General features: G+C 44.7%; 2 protein-coding genes across 3 annotated transcripts in view; one reads left to right on the top strand and one right to left on the bottom strand.

The window, feature by feature from the left end:
• Positions 1 to 16,763, bottom strand: part of otofa (otoferlin a) — a 46,026-nt gene extending 29,263 nt beyond the window's left edge. For both annotated transcript variants that reach the window (XM_067241374.1, XM_067241373.1), the window contains exons 1-4: positions 16,611 to 16,763; positions 13,313 to 13,371; positions 5,272 to 5,360; positions 1,011 to 1,110 (exon numbers count right to left, since the gene is read on the bottom strand). In XM_067241374.1, the coding sequence (XP_067097475.1) occupies positions 1,011 to 1,110; positions 5,272 to 5,360; positions 13,313 to 13,371; positions 16,611 to 16,689 (327 nt within the window). In that variant the 5' untranslated portion in view covers positions 16,690 to 16,763. The remainder of the gene's footprint in view (positions 1 to 1,010; positions 1,111 to 5,271; positions 5,361 to 13,312; positions 13,372 to 16,610) is intronic.
• Positions 16,764 to 18,317: 1,554 nt separating this feature from the next.
• Positions 18,318 to 20,035, top strand: cimip2c (ciliary microtubule inner protein 2C). Its single transcript, XM_067242483.1, has 4 exons — positions 18,318 to 18,391; positions 18,532 to 18,805; positions 18,904 to 19,013; positions 19,918 to 20,035. The coding sequence occupies exons 1-4, from the start codon at positions 18,318 to 18,320 to the stop codon at positions 20,033 to 20,035; spliced, it is 576 nt and encodes a 191-aa protein (XP_067098584.1).
• Positions 20,036 to 21,066: the final 1,031 nt, after the last annotated feature.

Below are 21,066 nucleotides of genomic sequence, written 5' to 3'. Positions count from 1 at the left end.
TCAGGTGAGAGATGACTAGAGACAGTCACCCTTCTCTTTTTAACCCATAGAATGAAAACATGATGTCCATGGTGTGTTTTGTGAAAACTGTAACCATTTTGTTCCAAAGGATTTACTTTACGAGCTTGTGCTTGTTTTACAGCAGACCACTATGAACAGCAGAAGCCTGCAGATACATTGTGTCTGACAGTAACTGCTCGGTTTAATCTGGGCAGGAAGTACACTCGATGGACCGGTTAGTCTTTCCTGTCATGGGGACCATAGGGGACTAATGAACCCCCCCTACACACACACCTCCCCCATCAGGGAGCCAGCTCTGGTTGCACCAAGACCCAATTTATTCAGCTGACAGAGACAGACAAGGAGAGAATAAAAGACAAAATGATGCATGCCCCTCTCTCTATCTCCCCTTCTCTCTCTCTCTCTCTCTCTCTCTCACTCTCTCTCTCTCTCTCTCTCTCTCTCTCTCTCTCTCTCTCTCTCTCTCTCTCTCTCTCTCTCCCCTCCCCTCCCCTCCTCTCTCTCTCTCTCTCTCTCTCTCTCTCTCTCTCTCTCCCCTTCTCTCTCTCCCCTCCACTCTCTCTATCTTCCTTACCCCTCTCTCTTCCCACCCTCCTCTTTCACCCCTTCTCTGTCTATCTCCCTTTGCCCTTCTCTCTTTCTGCTCCGCCCTCTCCAAACATCTGCCCAATAAATCCCTGGGACGTATGCTGCGGAACCTGTGGAGATGCATCACTATAGCAACGCAACATGTTGGGAGGCTGATATATAAATGTGCTGCTATATCTTTATCAACCTCTCTATCATTATCTCTATCTCTCTCAATAACTTATTTTCCCCCTTCCCTCTCTTTCTCTCCTACTCTCCACCTCCTCTCACATTCTTCCTCTTTGTTTAGCACATGGGTATAATTATCCATGTTTAGATCTTAGGTAGACTCCCCTGATAAACTATGAATCTTGACTGAAGCTAAACATAATTGGCCTGATCTGGGACCAGTCCGAGCTCACCTTGATGGAGGTGTTGTTGTCATCGATGAGCGTGTCGGTGACTTCCAGCTGGCCCTCCTCTGCCACCTTCTGCAGCACCATCTGAAAGCTGCCTACAGGCCTGGAGAGACAGAGACACAGCAGGAAAGTCGTTAGGAAAAGCTTACCTCGAGGTTCTCACTGCGGGTCTCTGTCTGAGCCAATGGACTGGATCAGTGTCAGTGCCATCGCTCTCTTATTGTCTCCCTCTTGCTCTCTTTCTCCCTCTTGTTTCTGAACATTTCTTTTTTCCTTTGTGTGTGTGTTTTGTGTGTGTCTTTACGCACGTGTGTGTACTGTGTGTGGGCATGTGTGTGTGTGTGTGACTGATGGGCAGAGCGATAGAGATTGCTTGTGACAGGCTGAGAGAGTGGGAAAGTGTCAGCATCTAGACCGAGTTATTTTCCTTTAGGAGAGGTTTAGGCCAAATCCCAATACTCTGTCTTAGCCCTACTCATTACCCCTAGCCCTTAGTTTACCCCTAGCCCTTATGTCTCGAAACTGAGGGGTAAGGACTACATAGGCCTATGAAATGAGACGCCACTTGGTTACGGTTACGTATATCGATATCTCCAAAGCAAGTAGTGTTATGCACTGATATCAAACGAAATTCGTTTGAAATTCGCTGCTAATGGAGTTTAATTAAAACTGTAGACATGCATGGAGTCCATTCAAGGCTAATCAGAGAAATGCGGGACTGTTGTGCAAATCAGCAATGTAACGTTAGTGCAGCAAAGGACTGTAATATTTTCAATATATAATCAATTATTTAAGCCGAAAATATTACATTTATGGGACTCTCTGGATGATCTGTCCGCCATTGTTGCAGGTAGCGCAGTAATCACATACCCCTAGGTTTCAAGTAACTTCCCGACCTTACTTGATTTTAAGGGGTGTATACCTGTTCGTCTTAGCCCTACCCCTAGCTCAAAAAGAGTTTTGGGACACCACTTACTCTCACGGGAACGCGCAAAACTAAGGGATAGGGGTAAGGGGTAAGACAGAGTATTGGGATTCGGCCACAGACACACACACACACATACACACACACACATACACACACGCACAGGGAGACCGCATCCTCTGCCTGACACCCTTATGCCAATGAGTGTCTGTAGACTTGCCTCCAACCATCCTTACAACTATCCTTCCACCGTTTCCATCCCATCTTCCATCCTTCCCTCCCTTCACATACATGCCTTCACCAGCCCTTTCATCCCTCTCTCCACGCCTTGCCCTCCCTCCATCCCTCCATTTCAGATAGTGTTCCTTCTACTTTTCTCGTTAGCTGTTATCACTAGCCTGGAGGTAAAACAGCTTCAGCTAAGCTGCTGTCAGCAGAAGCTTGTTCTGTTCTTTCAGCACGACTAATTACAGTTTCTCTTTCACTTCCTGTCTTTAAGTAAGCCTGCATGTGATGTACTGCTGGCTAGAGATACAGACTTTACTTGTTTTCTATGAGATAGAAAACAAACCAAAAACGAACCCAAAAGCTTCCTTTCAGCTAACTGAAGTGGAGTGGCCAGCACTCTGGACTGTGTGGACTGTGCTTTGAAGCATGTGGACAGAACAGCAACAATGAGAATGGCAGAACTTTCCCTTCAATGAAATCTGAAGTGTAGCTTTCACTTTAGGAATCAACATCATTCTCTGTATAACAGTGTATCAAAATGATTGACGTGGTTGGTAATGTGCCTAACTAAATCTTTAATGTCAAAGAAACGGTCCATAATAGGATTATTTGGTGATAGACTATCGTCCCACCACAGAACAGACCAGGAGTGGTAACACAGCACACTGCTCTTTCACAAAGCAAATTAGACCGGGTGAATAATTAAAGAGTTTTCCCCAATTTATCACACAATCACACACACACACACACACACACACACAGAAACAGACACACAGCAGCAACTTTCTTACTAGAACAAACACAGACACACATACACACACATGAACACACACACACGCACACACATACAAACACATGCACTGTCCCAGGGAAGGACAGTCAGAAAAGTATTCTTTGATCAGGACTAATATAAGACTCTGGGTCCAATTAGCAGTTTACCTCTGCTGAGTCTATGGAGAGATGACACTGTGGTGAAAGTTTCTGTGGAAACTTTTCCTGCAGCTGCAGGCTTTCTCTGAGTAAAAGACCCTGTAGAGATACTTCTTCTCTATCAGTTCTCTTCCCTTACCCCTGGTCACCCCCCCCCCCTCTCTCCTCCAAACGGTTTCCTTTTGTGTGAGGGAGGGGCGGGGATCGATATGTCTCGGACTCATCAAAAACACATCGCTTTGTTGCTTTCTTTCAGCCATTGTTGGTACAAGGCCTGAATAATTTAACCAAACACACTATCATGTTCTGGCTCACTCTTTAGATCCTCAAAAGATGCCATTCATTATTGATTCCAGCCTGCCAAACAATTTACTTTCATCTCCTTCATAATTCAGGGTACAGCTCCTTCCCAGTTTCAAATTATTTATCTAGGTCAGTCTTGAGTTAGTGGTGGGAATCGAAGGTTAGACAGTTTGGTTGTTTGTAAAAATTACAGTAATGAAGTACTTGAAACGCAAATGAATAGTTTCGCGCGTGAGATCAACAGCCTCATCACAGAGTTGTCTAATACAGCTCGGACATCAGAAAAAGGAGTGTGGTGATTTTTCTGGGAGATTTGAGTTTGTATGGAGCAGGAGGCGAGCGAGAGAAGAAGAGAGAGTGAGAAAGGTAGAGAGGGAGCAAGGGAGTGAGAAGGAACAAGTTAGAGTGAGAACAAGCTGTTTGGGAGGAGAGGATCCACATGAATTATACACAAACTTCTCTCACTTTCGACTCTGGCAGTGCTTCTATAGTCACGCTCAAGCCACTCATTACCCATAAAACTGCAAAAGCGCTTCAGGAGCCAGTTCACATTTAAGAAGTGAACTCTCTCCTTACTGCAGCAGAACAGAAGACTTCAAAATCAAATGTGCATGATGCTGAAAGAAACCTTGACAAGCCATAATGATACACACTCATATATTTACATTTACATTTTTACATTTAGTCATTTAGCAGACGCTCTTATCCAGAGCGACTTATAGTAAGTACAGGGACATTCCCTCCGAGGCAAGTAGGGTGAAGTGCCTTGCCCAAGGACACAACGTCACAATTTGGCACGGCCGGGAATCGAACTGGCAACCCTCTGATTACTATATATATATATTTACCATCAAAGCAAACAGAGGTCCCATGCACCACTGTCTCTGTTTATTGGTAATTGGAGATTCCTTATCCCTCTCTCGTTCTCTGCCTCTGTCAGTCAGAACAATGTACTGCTGGTAACTCATCATAGCCTAACATGATGAAGTATATGTTACCGTGGTAATGAATCATCCTGTGTAAATATGAAACAGGTGTGAGATGAGCAACACATGTTAGGGCAGGGCTCACCTTCAATTATTTACTAACACAGCTCTGTTCGTGTGTGTGTGTGTGCATGCAAGCGGTGTGCGCATGCATGTGGTGTGGGAACATCCTTTAAACATGAGAAGCAGTGTGTTTGAAGCTTTTCTCTTCCAGCAGTACCAGCAGCTCCAGGGTGAGAGGGTTCCAGCTCAGCATGACCCTGCCCAGACACAGTCCCCCCTGTGGGGCAGCTGCACAGCTGGCATCCCCCTGATCTCACTCACATGCCAATGGGCCTAACAACAGGAAGGCTGTAGCAGGCGGCCAGGGTTGTCTATGTGTTGTGCTTGTGGTCTAGAGTAGAGCAGGACGACAGGTAGGAGCGGTCCTGCACCTGGAACACAGTTTCGCCTCTGACTCATCTCTTTAAGAGCTCAGAAACACAATGTCACGAACACTCACAAGCACACACACAAACACACACCAAAATACATTGCATAAACATGTCAGAAAGGATGCCCATCAATGGAGTATACAGTCACGTCCTCATAAAACACCCACACAACAACCTCTCCACTCACACACAACCACATAAACACACACACACACACACAGTAGGGGGTGACACTTGGGACTGAGTGGGTAGAGCAAAGTGTATGTTTCAGAAGACAGGACAAGGCAGTCACTTAGTGCAGCTAGTTTCTCTCTGATTAGATCTCACATCTCCTCACAGATACACTGCAGACAGCTGACGACTGTCCACTTACAGGAAGTGTGTGTGTCTGCATGTATGTGTGTGTGGGGTGGGGGTGAGAGTGTGTGTGTGTGTGTGTGTGTGTGTGTGTGTTTTACCTGTTAGTGAAGACCTTGCTGTAGTTTAACACTAGTATCTCCAACATCTCGTTCCCGTCCAGTTTGCTGGCGATGGGCCATCGAAACGTCTGGATGGAGAGATAAGAGAAAAGGTGAGAGGGTAAGAAAAAAGCAGACTTCTCTGCTGAAGACTGCTGGGTATTTAAAACACTCTTCCTGGAACATACAGAAATGCTGGAACGACAAGAAGAAAAGCATAAGGTCAATCTCTGGGTTGCGTTTAAGATACTGCGTTAATGAGGAAAGCCCAGAGAAACAGAATGGAAACAGCAGCAGCAGGAAAAGAATGGGAAGTGCAACAACATGTTAATTGGACGTTGTTGAGATCAACTGAAGCTGTTGCTGTGCAGTTTCCACTGAAAGGACAGAAAATACAGAAGGAGCTTCATTATGTTGTATCTACTTTAATTAGGTACGGAATGGGCTCGTTTGTAAGGCAGTGAATCAAACTGAAGAGGCCCAGTACTACTTAGCACAAACAGCACAGCCATGGTTTCACTGCATGGTTTCAAACATTGTCGCTTTCAGTTATCTCATCTCTAATTGGCTGTCTGTGATTTATTAGCCAATCAGCAGGGCAATTTACCTCAGTGTGGGTTTAGGCCCTTGTTCCATCCGTACCGTGTGCAATGTTTATAATCTCCTTGCTAGGATACTAGAGGACAGGATAGACGCCACAGCTATTAGAGACGCTTGCTAGCATTAGCATAGCTGCAATGAGACTAATCCTAACATGGTTGGTAGTTATTCAGTAGGAGCTCAATTCTAACTTGCTTGCAGCAGCAGTAGAGGGGTGATGAGTGCATGACTGCAGCATACTGCAGCGAGCTAAGTGTGTCTTTGCCACTTGTCGGCCCCATCTAAGCTGTTCTATTTAGTAGATATGATGACTGAGGAGAAGTCAGACTCCAGAGAGGGAGTTGGTGTGATAGGTAACACTCTGCTGACAGCGTGTTGTCAGCAGAGCAGACCCTGAGGTTCCCTGAGCAGGGCTCTGTTGGGGCAGATCCATCAGACCCTGTCCCATTACTGCTCCCTGGGTCCCCACCTGCCCCTGTCATCCCTACACCTGGGACACAGCCCTCGGAGCAGGAGAGGGAGTGTGTGTGTGTATGTAGGCGTGTTATTAAGCCACTATACCTGCCGGTCTGTCAAGAGCTGGTGCTGGAGAGATGAGTCTGTCTCACTGATAGACAGAGCTGCCAAGCCATGACCCTTAGGGCAGTGTGTGTGTGTGGTGGTGATGTGTTGCATGCTTGTGTGCCTGCGTGTGTGTGTTTGCGTGTGTGTGTGTGTGTGTGTGTGTGAGACTGCTGTCCATATCTCACCTCTGTGTCTCAGTGAGCTCACTCACACATGCTCACTCACTCCATGTGGAGTTATCTCATCAACAGTGAATATGTTTCCATGGTGTCTGAGCAGCCTGGAGCATGGAGCCACATTGTGGTGTGGATACGGATGATGACACACACAATCTGAACACTAATGGGGCTGCTTATTGTAGATGCTGTATACATACACAGACTTACACACTAACACACACACCAAGGTACACTGTAGTATGGAAAGGAGTTATGGAAAATGTATAATGTTTTGGAAAGGGTACATTCAATGTATTTCCCACACTGAGTATAGAGCGTATAGGCACACACATATGAAGATACCCCCAGGACACACACACACACAGACCGAGCTGTACAGCTTCATTGCGGAGCAACAATAAACACATCAGGATGTGTGTGTGTGTGTGCGTGTGGCTGAACTGGATCTTGGGTTATCTGGTCCTGTACTGGCGTAATGTCAAATATTTTAGGGGGCACACACACGAATGAGAGAACAGACACACACCACCAGGACATAAATACAAACCGGCAAGACACACACAGTGTGGAGAGCTCACCACCAGAACACAAACACAGACACACCACCAGAACACAAACACAGACACACCACCAGAACACAAACACACACACCACCAGAACACAAACACAGACACACCACCAGAAAACAAACACAGACACACCACCAGAACACAAACACAGACACACCACCAGAACACAAACACACACAGCACCAGAACACAATACAGTAGAATTATATATATACAAATAACACATTTACTATTCATGCTTGACACTAATCACACAACGGGTTCTGTTTATGCCCTCAAACCCATCGTGTGTCATTCAGTGTTGCCATGGTGACCGCCATCGCTACCTACCACCTGTGAACTTTGTGTCCATTTTGTCGATCACATGGTCCCAATATCAACAACGTCTTCTTAAAGAGACACAAAGGGCCGCTTGGTTATGAAACTACCCATAGAGGGCATGCCTGTCTGATGGAGACTAAGGAGGGATATAATGAGTTATCCCAAAATGAAACACCTGGGTGAGTCACGTGTGAGGCAATGAGTCACGGTGTGTGAGGCAAAGAGTCACAGTGTGAGGTGGCACCTCAGGAGAACTGTGACTCACCCTCAGATCGTCACTTTGAGGAGCACAAGGCTAAGTGAGCGTACAGTGCACTTTGGTGATGTCAGTCAATTTCAACTCTAAACAAATCCGTCATAGTTTGATTCCATGTTACATTTCCACCTAACTGACCTTCTGGAAGTAATATCTCCAATTGCTTTAACTGATCCTACTTTATATGATTTCAGTGGTTGAAATGGTTCTCGCTCTCTTTCTCTCCCTTTGGCCCTCACTCTATCTCTCTCTATCTTTCTCTCTCCTTGCTCTGGCACTGCTTTCTTTGCTTCTGTTCTCCCCCTCTCTCCCTCCCCCTCTCTCTCTCTCCTCCCCCCCCCCCTCTTTCCCTCTCTAATGAGAGCACTAAGTCTCTTCTAATGGCAGGTGTTCTTCTAGCCCCAGAATCATCTGGTGCACATCTCCACATTTGAAAGGCTAAGTACTCAATTAAACACGAGATATGACTCCCATGATGCATGAGTGTTGGGCAGGGGGGGCGTGGCGGGCCGAGTGGGGCCAACCGCGGCTCTTCCGGGTGACATCCCATAACTTTCCTCTTTACTGTTGCCATGGATACGGTGGATGAGCAGCTTTGGAATAAATAATGTACAGCAGGGATGCTCACAACTATATCTCTTTCTCGTTTCCCTCCGTTCCTACCGCTCTCTGTACCTCCCTCTCTCTGACAGTGGAGTGTTGCTTCAATGCATGAGGTATCCATAATGAGGAGCCTCGCCATCACCTCAGTCTCTGCGTGCAGGTGCTGACGAAGGGCTCCTATCCACTACATCTGCTGTGAACCAGTTCTTCTACCGCCACCTCCCTTAATAACTGGTACACTTCTCAAACATCAACTTCGAGTAGGAAAATATGTGAAAGAGGTACAAAAAGATACGTTTCTGCCTCTCACCACTTTGATAACTCCTCTCTTGGAGAAAGAGATTTCAGTCATTTTTTGAGGAAGTGATGTAATATTTAACGTATCCTGGGTTAGTATCCCTCACATACTCACAGGAACTGAAAGTGCTGCAATGTGGAGCTCAACTCTGGACCTAAATTATTTAATAAAGGGACTCACCCTAATATTACATACACGTTTGTGTGTGTGCGTGTACAAAAACTAATTGAGGTTTATGTGCATGCGTGTGTGTATGTGCTTTTCACAGATTAAACGGTATCTCTGATAAGCTTGAGTCTGCTGAAGAACTCCAATCTGGTCAATATCCAAACCTATCTCACTCCTTCCTCCTTCCCCTCTACCTCCCACTCTTCAACCACCTCTCACTCCCACCCTCTCCCATTCTCATCTCCATCCCCCTCTCCCTCTGTCTAAACCAATCGTTCAGTTCTAGTTCATCAGTTGGCCTGTCCATCCGTGTCTTGTCCAGTGTGTCCCTGTCTTACCCTCCTTCTTCAGACCTTGCTGTTACCTCCCTCCCCACACCTTTCATACTGGAAACAAACATAAATATTAATGCAGTTCTAGCCGAAGTAAATGGATGTAAAATGTCATTCCAATCTCATCATAATTCATCATGCTCGAAATCCTACTTGCAATCTGTCAGACAGAATAATGTGGCATTACAAACACTGAGTGGAATCAATCATGTTTTACATTAGCGTATGTTCAGTGACAATCACAACCATCGTTAAGGAAAATGTGTTACTAATTAATGTCCTTCAACATGGGTCCTGATTGACGCCGCACGTAATTAAACTGAGCCTCCTCCTTTAAACACATATGCACTCCACCGATGCACCTAAGTTAATTAACCTTTAAACTCAACAAGGATTGAGAATTGCTGCTGTTTGGAGGACGAACTTCATTGAAGTAATTTAACTGTGACTTTCATTGTCACTTAGTTTTCAGGACTGCAGTACCAATTAAAGCATCATTATCTCGCCCACACCTGCCGCAACATATGGAGGATCGTTAAGTGGAGGGGTGATGGAGGGGCGTCGTCACGGATACCTTACCAGCACAGCAGGTTACCTGAAGGCCTGTAAGAACAGACGGCTATTACATCTGAACCCTCTTTAATCTACTCTGTAAAGCTGTGGTTCTAGACAACTACCTTCGAATGGTATGTGGGACTTTATGATGACTATAGTTTTCATTGCTAACCGTGACCTTTCAAAAAAGCATTCCTGTTTCCCGAAACAGGTTTGTTTGTTGTTGTGGTGTGGATGGGGGGGCTCCTGTGTGGTGCAGCAGTCAGGTGAGAGGTGCTTGTCTCTCCTGTGTGGTGCAGCAGTCAGGTGAGAGGTGCTTGTCTCTCCTGTGTGGTGCAGCAGTCAGGGGAGAGGTGCTTGTCTCTCCTGTGTGGTGCAGCAGTCAGGTGAGTGGTGCTTGTCTCTCCTGTGTGGTGCAGCAGTCAGGTGAGAGATGCTTGTCTCTCCTGTGTGGTGCAGCAGTCAGGTGAGAGGTGCTTGTCTCTCCTGTGTGGTGCAGCAGTCAGGGGAGAGGTGCTTGTCTCTCCTGTGTGGTGCAGCAGTCAGGTGAGTGGTGCTTGTCTCTCCTGTGTGGTGCAGCAGTCAGGTGAGAGATGCTTGTCTCTCCTGTGTGGTGCAGCAGTCAGGTGAGAGGTGCTTGTCTCTCCTGTGTGGTGCAGCAGTCAGGTGAGTGGTGCTTGTCTCTCCTGTGTGGTGCAGCAGTCAGGTGAGAGGTGCTTGTCTCTCCTGTGTGGTGCTGAGGGACAAGTGAGCCGACTTGTATGCAGATGCACGAACACATGAGAATGCAATCTTCTACTCAGAAACTGTGTGTGTGTGTGTGTGTGTCTTCACTCTCATGAAACTTTGTGAACAAAAAGTAATGAATAAAGACGAGCAGTGAGTGGTGCAGATTTTGTGGCCATGAACAGCCATGAAATCAGCCTCCAGACAGAAGCCCCCTCGACGGGGAAGAGAATATTCAGTGAGGAAATTTCATTCAGACTTCCCTCCGGCTCCATCTGGGTGGAGAGCCTATTTTTCTGCATTCATCCCCAATATTCAGTGAGCACAGCAGGAGTTTAAAGACATAATACGCAAAAAATATTTGTCTTTGGCTCTGAAGACATCCCAACTCCGTTTCTTGTCTTCAGACCACATCCACCACTCTTTTTCTCTCAGACAAGGAGATTTCCTGGAGCAACACAATTCCAGTGACCTGGTTAGTGTGACAGCGATCTTATCTTAAACAGGGCAGTGGGTTAATAGGGGCACTTGGTAAATTGAACCCCATCACCAAGTGGGCGCTGATTCCCTTCGCTGATTCCCTTCACGTTGTGTTGCTCGATCTGCCACTGCGATCAGGTAAGTGATGCAAACACGTCTCTCACTAAAGAAGCAGGCTGGTGCTAAAGTAGATGTATTCGGTGTTGCATGAAGCCTGGGGCAAACAAAAAGGCAAATCCTTTGGTTAAACACAAAATATCGAAAGCCCTCCTAGTAAAGCAACTTATCTGCATCATAGTCAAAACACAGATTAGTCTCCTGTCTGTATGGGAGGGTCCCAGCCCCAGCCCTGCAGTCCCTCAGGAGAGAGAGTGTGCTGGATAATCTCTACTCATCGAAGGGATGAGTATGTGGTGGACAGTGTTTGTGTGTGAGGGGTAGGTGGCTCTGTCTGTGCTGTGGCTGCTAATAGCAAAGCTCTACACAAGGCCACATGAATCATGAATGCAGATCAGCCACCATTACTCTGTCGCTAGCTCTAGATACACTATGCTACTGGAGACCAAACAGATGATGTTAAGGATGACGAATATGATTACGATGATAATAATGACAATGCTGAAGATACGATTACGGTGATGGTCATGATGGTGATGAGGATAAAGGTGATAGGATAGTGTTGTTGCTGCTGCTGCTGTTGTTGCTGCTGCCGCTGATGACGATGATGAAGATAATAATTATAGTGATGGAAATGATGTGGATGGTCATCATACATTCAAACCGAAACACACACAATGCTTGAGAGGAAGTGAAGGGCGGACCAGCCCTGGGCTGAGCCTGGATGTGTCATTGATGTTGAGTGGTGCTAATGACAGCGTAACAGGGGAAGGTATTGGGTAAGACTCTGTCCTACATTATCATCTCTCTTCAGTCCCACTGGACCCTCTAAAGAGTACTACTCTAATGCTGAGTCAACAGCCTACTTGTGGAACTGAGACATTAGACTTGTGCACATTAGCCTCTCCCTGTCTATCCGTCTTTCTGTCTGTCTTTCCCTGTGTCTTTCTGTAATAGAACATTACTATTCTTTAAGATGTCTATAATATTCTTTGGCCTAGAACAATTACTGCTGAGGTTTTAACTTCTGTAAAGTTAGCATAACCTTTTGGCCTAAGACAGTATTGCTTAAGTTTCCGTTTGCTGACAAACGTCTAACAAATGTGACTGTTTAATCCTGGCTGTTTTGCACATACTCCAGGGATTTTTGCTGACAAGTTCTTCTTTCTTGTCTCAAGCTATGTTTTTAATATTGAGCATCCGTATTAAGTTCTGCAAACTATTTCCTTTTGTACTTTCTTGTTTATTGAAGAGTTCCTCTTTTGATAGACATGAACTATTGAACTAATTATGTAACTGTCTGGATTTACTGTATAAAAGAGTGCCCTTCTACTCAAGACATCATTTATGGTTTTAGAACTGCTCCTCCTTGATTTCAAGAATTAACAGATACGGACGTTCTTCTGACCTCAGACATTTAATCATAGAAAATTCCATCACATTTCTCCCCTATCTCTCCTCCGTTTCTCTTTTTATTAGCCTTTGCATCCCTCTTGTTTTTCTGTATTTTCAGTGTGTCTGATGTTAGAGCGCGTATGTGTGCGAGCAGTTGAGCCCTGCTCCCTGATTAGACTCAGAACAATAGAGCTTGTTATCAGCAGAGGAAGCAGGCTCAGGGCTCCATCAAGGGAGCGTGTTCTTCTTCTCAACAACAATTTGAACCTCTCAACGAGACAAAACCCCCGGCAGCTCCCTGTGGGACTGGGTCTGTCTTCTGTGGGCTCCCTCTCTCCCTGTCTATTTCACTCAATGTATCCCTCCCTCTTTCCCTCCTTCTCATGTCAATCGATCCCCCCCCGGTTTTCCATTCATCGCCTCTCTGTCTCTCTCCTTTACCTCCTCCCCACTCCCCACACCTCGGTCTTTCATTCTCTCCCTCCCTCTCCTGTTCCTCCCCCCTCCCAGGGGGGGGTGTCCTTGTATCTAACAGCATTACTGAGTTGATTACCAAACCTGACAGGAGCCTACAGAAAAAAACACTGCACCAACAATCCCACAGTAAAGAGGAGCGCACACACACACGCACACACTCACATTCATCCCCTCAAACCGAGGGGATGAATTGTCCCCTGGTTGGGTTATCTACTGTACACAACCCCTCACTATTTGGTCTTGGCCATTTGTTTGTCTCGTCTTTCTTTATCACCTGTCATCTTAATCGTAGAAAAGCATGCAAAATGATATCTGGATAGCTGATTGGATGCTCAAAGCAGGAAGTGATAGCTGATTGGATGGTCAAAGGAGGTAGTGGAGCGTGTCGAAAAATGACTGACCTCCTCAAATCTGGCCTCTTCTCCCACGTTCTCCAGCACACGTGTGTAGAAGGACAGACCTGCAGGGGAGACAGGGGACACTGTCAGAGGTGACAGTCACGGCCAACAGACAACATAGTCATACCAATGAAGGTTATGTATTGATTTGAAGACAAAAGTAACAAGGACGACCCGGCTCACTGAGCAGACAAGACAACAGTAGATTTTAGGATCATCTTCCACCGTTAGCTACATAAGTAGACTGGGGGAAAACAACTAAAATTGAAACAATAGAGAGAAGAAGGGAGAGAAAGAAAGAGAGAACAAACGAAAACTGAAAAAAATAGATATCCAAATGATTAATCACGGTCATTAGACTAACAGGAGTTGTGAGTATTACAACAATGTGTTGAAGGTGAAAATTTTAAAGGTAAGACACAGAATGTACTATGTATATACGTATATTGTACATTCAGTACTTTCTCTGTCTGTTGCATTGAAAAACGAAACCATATGGCTTACTAAACAGTGAAGGTTATTCACTGAATGTTTGTTCTGTATGAATTTATAGGTTGAGTAGAAGCTCCTAAATACGTGAGCTGTTTTGGGCCTGTGCTTGTTTGCTTGTGTCTGTGTATACTTAACATTGCATGTCTAAAGCTTTTTGCATTCAGTCCTGTCTGCTTAGTGTGAACAGCTGATGTTTACTGACACACACACAGGCATACACACACACACAACAGACGTATAATTACAGTCCCTGAGGTAACTGATTTGTACAGGAAATGAATCACTTTGTGCTTGGCAGATTGGTGACACCATAACTAATCTCTCTGTGTTAAAAATACATAAACACATGAATCACAGGTTATAAGAACCAGGTGTCCTAATAAAAACATATACCTAGATAATATTATGTGTTTGTTTTAAAGCTAGCTACTTGTATAAGTGCAGGTGTGTGTGTGGGAGATAGAAGAGGGGAGAGCGAGAGTGAGAGAGACCAAGATGGAGAGATATTGATGTGTGTGTGTGTAGAGATACATTCATCACTGGCAGCACAGGTAGACTGTGTGGTTCTCCACAGTACATGGAGCAGTGTCTATAACTTAAAGCTGTTTAGTAAACAATTGATTCCACCTCCACAGCAGCAATGTCATGAAAATGTGTTCCTTCTAATAGAGATGTGAGCCTCATTAGTTACCGGGTTTAAATGGAGAGGGATGGAGATGAGAAAGACAGAGAGACAAAGACACAGAGGAGTAAAGCGCACTGAATATTATGCAAGGTACACTTAACAAGACAACAACATCAAGAGAGAGGAAGTGGGATGAATGCACAATCTAGCGAGTCGAAGATAAAAGAAAGAAAAGGAGAGCAGAGCAGAGGAGGTCTGGGGTAGAGAATGGTGCATGACAGCACCTCTCTCAGTGAGAAAGAAAGTGAGAAAAAAGTGAGAAAGAAAGAAATAGACAATATTGGAGACATTAGAAGTATTGTGTTTTATAATCAGTCAGAAAGATATAATCATATGCTTTCATCCAAACTGGCATACAGTACAGAGGGGATATTTCAACTTGAGACCTCTTGATCTGCAGTCACATAATCTACCACAGAGCTAAACCAACCTGATAAAAACTTCATAGATATTCAGGCAATCAGTACTTAAAACTCTGCTCAAGTGAACTTGACACAATTTCCTTGGGCGGAACAAATCGTTTAATTTCTCGTTTATTTTTCCACAGCGGAATGACTGCAGCAGCTAGCTTGAGGCTGTGGAATGGACATGTGAGGCAGCCTCTGTATAAACACCTAGAGTTTTCTGAAGTATCTGCTCTTTAATGAGGGCAGTCACAGTTTTACAACAGGGTAGCTTACACAATGTTCCCAAAAAGATAATGTCCCCAAAACATTTACCTAATTGGATATTGCATATCATTTTGATATGCCTGAATGGGGATAGTTAATATCTGGGAGTGGCTTCCTCAGACAGGACTTCCTCTCCAGACAGGAAACTGCCTGAGCTGAAACTACACAGGAAGACATGTTGACGAGAGAGAGAGAGAGAGAGAGAGAGAGAGAGAGAGAGAGAGAGAGAGAGAGAGAGAGAGAGAGAGAGAGAGAGAGAGAGAGAGAGAGAGAGAGAGAGAGAGAGAGAGAGAGAGAGAGAGAGAGAGAGAGAGAGAGAGAGAGAGAGAGAGAGAGAGAGAGAGAGAGAGAGAGAGACCTTCTCCCGGACCACAGCAGAGAAGAGGTTGTTAAGCCAAGTGTCCAAAGTGGCATTTTATGGGACATTTGTTAGAAACCTGTGTGTGCTCTCCAAGGTGCTGAAAGGATCTTCTTCCCTCTCTGACTAACAAACACTTGCTCACTTACTCTCCTTATGTCTCTCTCACACTCACACTCACACACACACATTATGATTAGTATGATCTTCCAAGATACTCAGATCCCTAATCTTTTTTGTGCTTTTTTTTATTGAGAGTGACTGTTACAGAGACATAAAATACTAAGAGTGAGAGGGGATAACATGCAGTACATAGCCTTGCCCGGAGTCGAACGCGGACCCCTGCGGAAGGACCTCAGCCATGTGAAGCCACTAGGGCGCCCCAAATTCATGTCCTGATAAAAACAATATTTTACAGATTTGGTGGGGCACCACCGCGGGACATTCTCCTTAGGCTATAGTACAGGACTCTCTTTTTTTCAGAAGGAAAAAAATCGATGTATTTTAATGGTGCACAGTGAGAAGGAGCTGGGAGGGTGACCCGGTTGGGACTGTAAAACGTAAAATGAAGTCGTGAAACGGGTGGACCGGTGAAGGCAATTCCCCTACTGATCTATAACAATGCAATAAACATTATTGTAAGCTTGATCCATATAAAATGCTTTCCTGAGTGATAACGAAGATAAGAAATGACCAAAAACACCATCTGCACACTTTCCTATTCGCAATCAATGCTAACCGAGAAATTGCTGAAAAAAGCAACATTTTCTTAATGCGGTCATGTATGGGAGATGAAGACATGAAATTGTTTTGACAAACTGCAATAGCGCCGCGTAGTTACTCGCATGAGCTCACGAAGCGCGTCTCAAACCAGGTCTCCCGGGTTTGCGGAGGAAGAGGGGGTTTTCCAACTTCTCAGCGCATCTCAGGCGCTAGCCTACCATCAAATATCCTTCTATATCTGGATACATGGCTATTTCTGGGTTTGTATTACCCACAAAGGTAAAGAGTTCGATACGGATCGCACACCGTAAGCAGAGTGAATCAAATAGGTTTTGACAATATGACATAAAAGGCACAAAGTCGTATTCATACCTCGGAATGTAACTTTGGCGATTCTGTCTCCCTTCCCGCGAAGATTGGCTACCGTCTTCAGGTGAACTAAAAGAGCCATGTTTTTTTCTTCTTTTTTTCTTTCTTTAAAAAAAATCTTATTCCAGTCAATCCCAGTTCATTCCAATCAAACGAAATGCGTTACTGTGCTTAAAACAAAAAATAATAAAACAAATAAACTTAGTTGTGTGTATGACCTAAATTGGCAGTGATCTTTCAGAGCATTTCATCGCGTCTGTGAGAAGATCTTCATTCTGCAGAACGCATCTAGTTTTTCCTGCTCTAAGAGAGGATGTGAATTATTCATGCACTTTCGTTTTATCCCGCGCTACGCTCAGTCGCTGGATGGGCTGGATGGGTCTCGCTGCCCCAGACATGCTCGTGTAGAAGGTATAGGCTGTGTAGCCAGAGCTTTCCCCCCCAAAGAAAAATCAAGGGAGGGAGGGCGTGGGGCACTGGCTCTACAGGAAGAGGAGAGATTATCTTCTTGACTGAAAGGAAAGGCTGGATTTCAATTAGTTAAGAATGTGCATTGTTATGTGAATAAAATAATGAGTAGGCCTATAGCATTTTAAACTCAGTCAATATTTGAACATACACACCAGAGGTGTTGTTAGACATCAAACTCTATTGGGGCACAAGCCCCTAATTCATATCCCTTTTTTTCTTTCAAGCTTGATGCGCACAATGCGCTATGCTATAGAAACTCCCCTTGCTTAACCCAATATACAACAGTTCAGCGACGCAAGATTGATATCAGCTTTGGCAGGGACATCCATAGCCTAGTTAATGCGAGCGCGCACATTTTTTTCGCATTCATTTGAGTGCGAATATTTTTTTGAGCTTCATGTAATATTGTTTTTATGTTTTAGTCCAAATAAGATGATTGATAGGGCTATATAATTTTTGTTTCAAATTATCATTTAGTTTTGTAATGTTTTCTTAGCCTACCTCAATTCTGACTTGTGTGCCGAGTCCGACACATCTGGGGGGGGGGGGGGGGGGGGGGTAGCCTATTCCAGAAAGCAGGTAATGCGACATACCCGGGTAAGTTAACTCCCCAGCTGACACATTGCCAATAGGTTGCTGCAACATTGTGAATCAGCTGGTGGGTTAACTTACCCGGTTATGTTGCATAACCTGCTTTCTGGAATACCCCCCTGGACTTCTGTGTCCGTGCTGCAGTGGCTATTTGGCAAGCTCAAAAGAGCGCACTGACATGGAATTCTGCATGCATATAGGTTTGTGTTTTCGGTTAAACACTTTTATAAGAGTTGATTGGGATACTGCGTATCTACTGCGGGATTATCAATCTAAATTAATGCACTGACTAATAAAGTAAATTGTTAAAACTCAAACTTTTGATTTTACTGGGGAACAGCAGATTTGGCACGTGCCCCAGTAAAAAGGGTCTAACGACGCCCCCGATACACATGCATGCATGTTCCGTGTGCTAGTATTACATGGAATAGCTCAAGCCAATCGGGAAATGACTGATTCAACAATTTGGGCTCCTTAAAAAAGGCTAATTTTGGTCATTATGACCTCAGCTTCGTAAAGGGCTGTTGCCAGGCAACTCTTTGTTTCCTTGTTTTGCCTGAGAGCGTGTAGAAGGACGAGGTCAGTGCGCGCTCTGCTAGTCCTTTGGTGTTTGGGTCAGCTGCCGAGCCCTGGGAACAAAATAGCAAAATGGCACATAGAGGAAACGGAACGCTGATCACCCACAACAACGCGACCTATATTCCACCTTCCCTTATGCCTGGGTAAGCCAGATGTGGGGTGGGAATTATAGGCTGTAGCCTAACTAAATTGCTTAATAGTTAGAACTGGCCTATGCCTACGATTTGAACGTAAAATGTCTTTATCATCATTTTATCTCTCGCTCTCCTTTTGGTTTTCCAAGCTATTGTGGCCATGTTCCAAACATCAAGAACCGATACGGCGACACCTTTGGGAATGCCACTATTAAATACTTCCAGGACTTTCGCAGTAGCACGATGTCCTCCAGCAAGAGCCCGTACAACCGTGGCGGGATGTTCCCGTCCGTCTACTCCAACAACGGGCTCCTGGTTTCAGCCCACCGGACCGAGAACCGGGAATGGGCTCTGAGCATGCCTTATTGGGCCCGGTATAATGTGGACTTGAATCGACATGAGACGATTAAGAACTTCGGCCAGGTGAGAGAAGACAGACCAGACCGATGTGTATGCCTATGTCTAACCGAAGCCTACATTAATACATTGTTTTGTCTGGTGCTATTTTTCTCCCGATGCAGCTCGCTCAGAAACACCGGGAGAAGTACCGAGATAAGACAGGAACTCGACTAGGCGTCACTCACTTCGTTATTCCCGTGAAAGATGTTGAGAAATACCCGCGGGAGAATATGTAAGATCTTAAGCACAGTAGTCTTTACTGGGTGATAGTCCAGTAGGTCTATATAACTAGATAGCTAGAAAGATACAAAGATGTAAATGCTGTAGGGCCAATGCTATTGAACTGTTTAACGTGAATATTATACAAACCGGATATAGATATTTTGTAAAAGTCTAAATAAAATAGAAACAAATGTGAACTTGCTACCACTGATATGTACATCTCTTCTATTCTGCATTAATAGGTTTATATATTTTGATAACAACATTCTGTATGTGATCCCAGCTGATCGCAGGCTAATGCATTCCTCTGAAGGTGGATCATTGAACTAGTCTTACTTTTCACACCCTGTTGAAAGCTTTCATTAAGCATTTATTAGGGGGAACTAAAGCTGGCCCTGCACATAAAACCACACAGACACACACACACACAGCACTGTGCCTTCAGCTTTTAGACAATCTGTTGTATGTTGCAACACCTGATGAGGTAACAGGAGAGTGGGGGTGAGGGGGGTGAAAGAGAGAAACGAGACTCGCTGCCAGGTGAATACAGATCCCTAGAGATCGAAACAGTAGAGGTGATTACTTTACTTTATTTGGTTGAGACTGTAAAAGTGATGCTGTTATTGAAACGACACAAATATTCAACTTGACTTGGGAAATAGTTTGGTAATCCTATTGATTTTGTGATGACAACAAAGCCATTAAGAACGGTTGATGTCCTCTCTTATTTGTTAGTGCTTTATTGATTTTGTATACTGTTTTAAAGCTGACTGTTCTACAAAACAGGGTTCAGACAGAGTTCTAAACCACTGAACCCTGAATGTGTTTATGTGTTAGATATGTAAAGGTTTATGTGGTTACTGAAATCTCCCCCAACTTCTCCCAACGCATCTCCCCATCCTAACCCCCCTCAGACCAATGCTCCCCACGGAGAAGACATCATCCACGCGTCGCTACCAGACCTTCCCTTCTGGGATCAGAACATGTCTGGACGACCGCTGTATGAGGGATGTGTTCTACGAACGCAGATAAAGAAATCCCCGGACGGTGTTCCTTCAGCGCAGATACAGCATACAACCACCAGGTGGCGCTGTTGACCTCGTTTTGTTCAAGGAGATAAAGAACAGGGAGAGAGTGGGCTTGCAGTGTCCGTGTCTGTATGGAATTACATTTCTAGGACCGTGATTGACCCTGCTCGATCTAAATCTTAAAGTGGACTCCTACCCGAGTGTTGTGAGATCAGGAAAGAGTGTCAGTAATGCTGTTTAGGCATGTAGGCCTACTGACAAAAGTCTAGTGTCCTATGGACAAACTAAGGTGTTTACAGAATTTCTGTACTTGCTCATAAAAAACAATGCTTGCATACCTCTAAGGACTTTGCCATAAATGAACTGTGGAAGGTCTCAAGGCTGATCCTGAATGATGTCTAATAGATAAGGAGTCTAAAACTTCCACTTGCCGAGATCTGAACTTGTGTGTACTGTAGCCTATTTGGACGTTACTTTACTGTTTAAATACTTGACTGCATATCTACCAAAACCAGAAACGATTAGTCCCTTGTGGGAAATAGGCCTACATGAGTAGGCTACCGTCCAAGCCGTCTCTCGCGCCAAGACTATATTGTGTTTCTGGATGCATAAATAGATTACAGAGTTTATGTCAACTCATATTGACATGAAGGTCTCTGTGTCAGTCTATAAAGTTTAATTGCAATACTGATAAACAAGGGTGACAATAGTGTAGGCCTACATTAGATCGACTGGTCCATGGCAGGAATTCATTACCTCCGTTGTCAAGGGAACAATAAAACCGTTTAGGTTTCGAACGACCCCCTTCCCGGGAAAATCCGGGCATAAACAATGAACCCAAAAGTCAAACGGCAGATGTTGAGAGGACGCTTTGAACAGATTTATGACCTATCAGTTGTTTCGGAGTCAAGCATCCTGCTCTCATCCACGTGAGAACTCATTTAAACTATTTAGGTAGATATATATATATAGACTAATTAGGTTAATTTGGTGTAGGCTGTGTCACCCAGCCCGCTCAAATCTGTTTACAAATAA

This window comes from Osmerus mordax, chromosome 8 (genome assembly GCF_038355195.1).
Source record: "Osmerus mordax isolate fOsmMor3 chromosome 8, fOsmMor3.pri, whole genome shotgun sequence".
NCBI classification, from domain to species: Eukaryota; Metazoa; Chordata; class Actinopteri; order Osmeriformes; family Osmeridae; genus Osmerus; species Osmerus mordax.
Note: the sequence above shows the minus strand (reverse complement) of the source record. Positions and strands in the feature narration are given on the sequence as shown.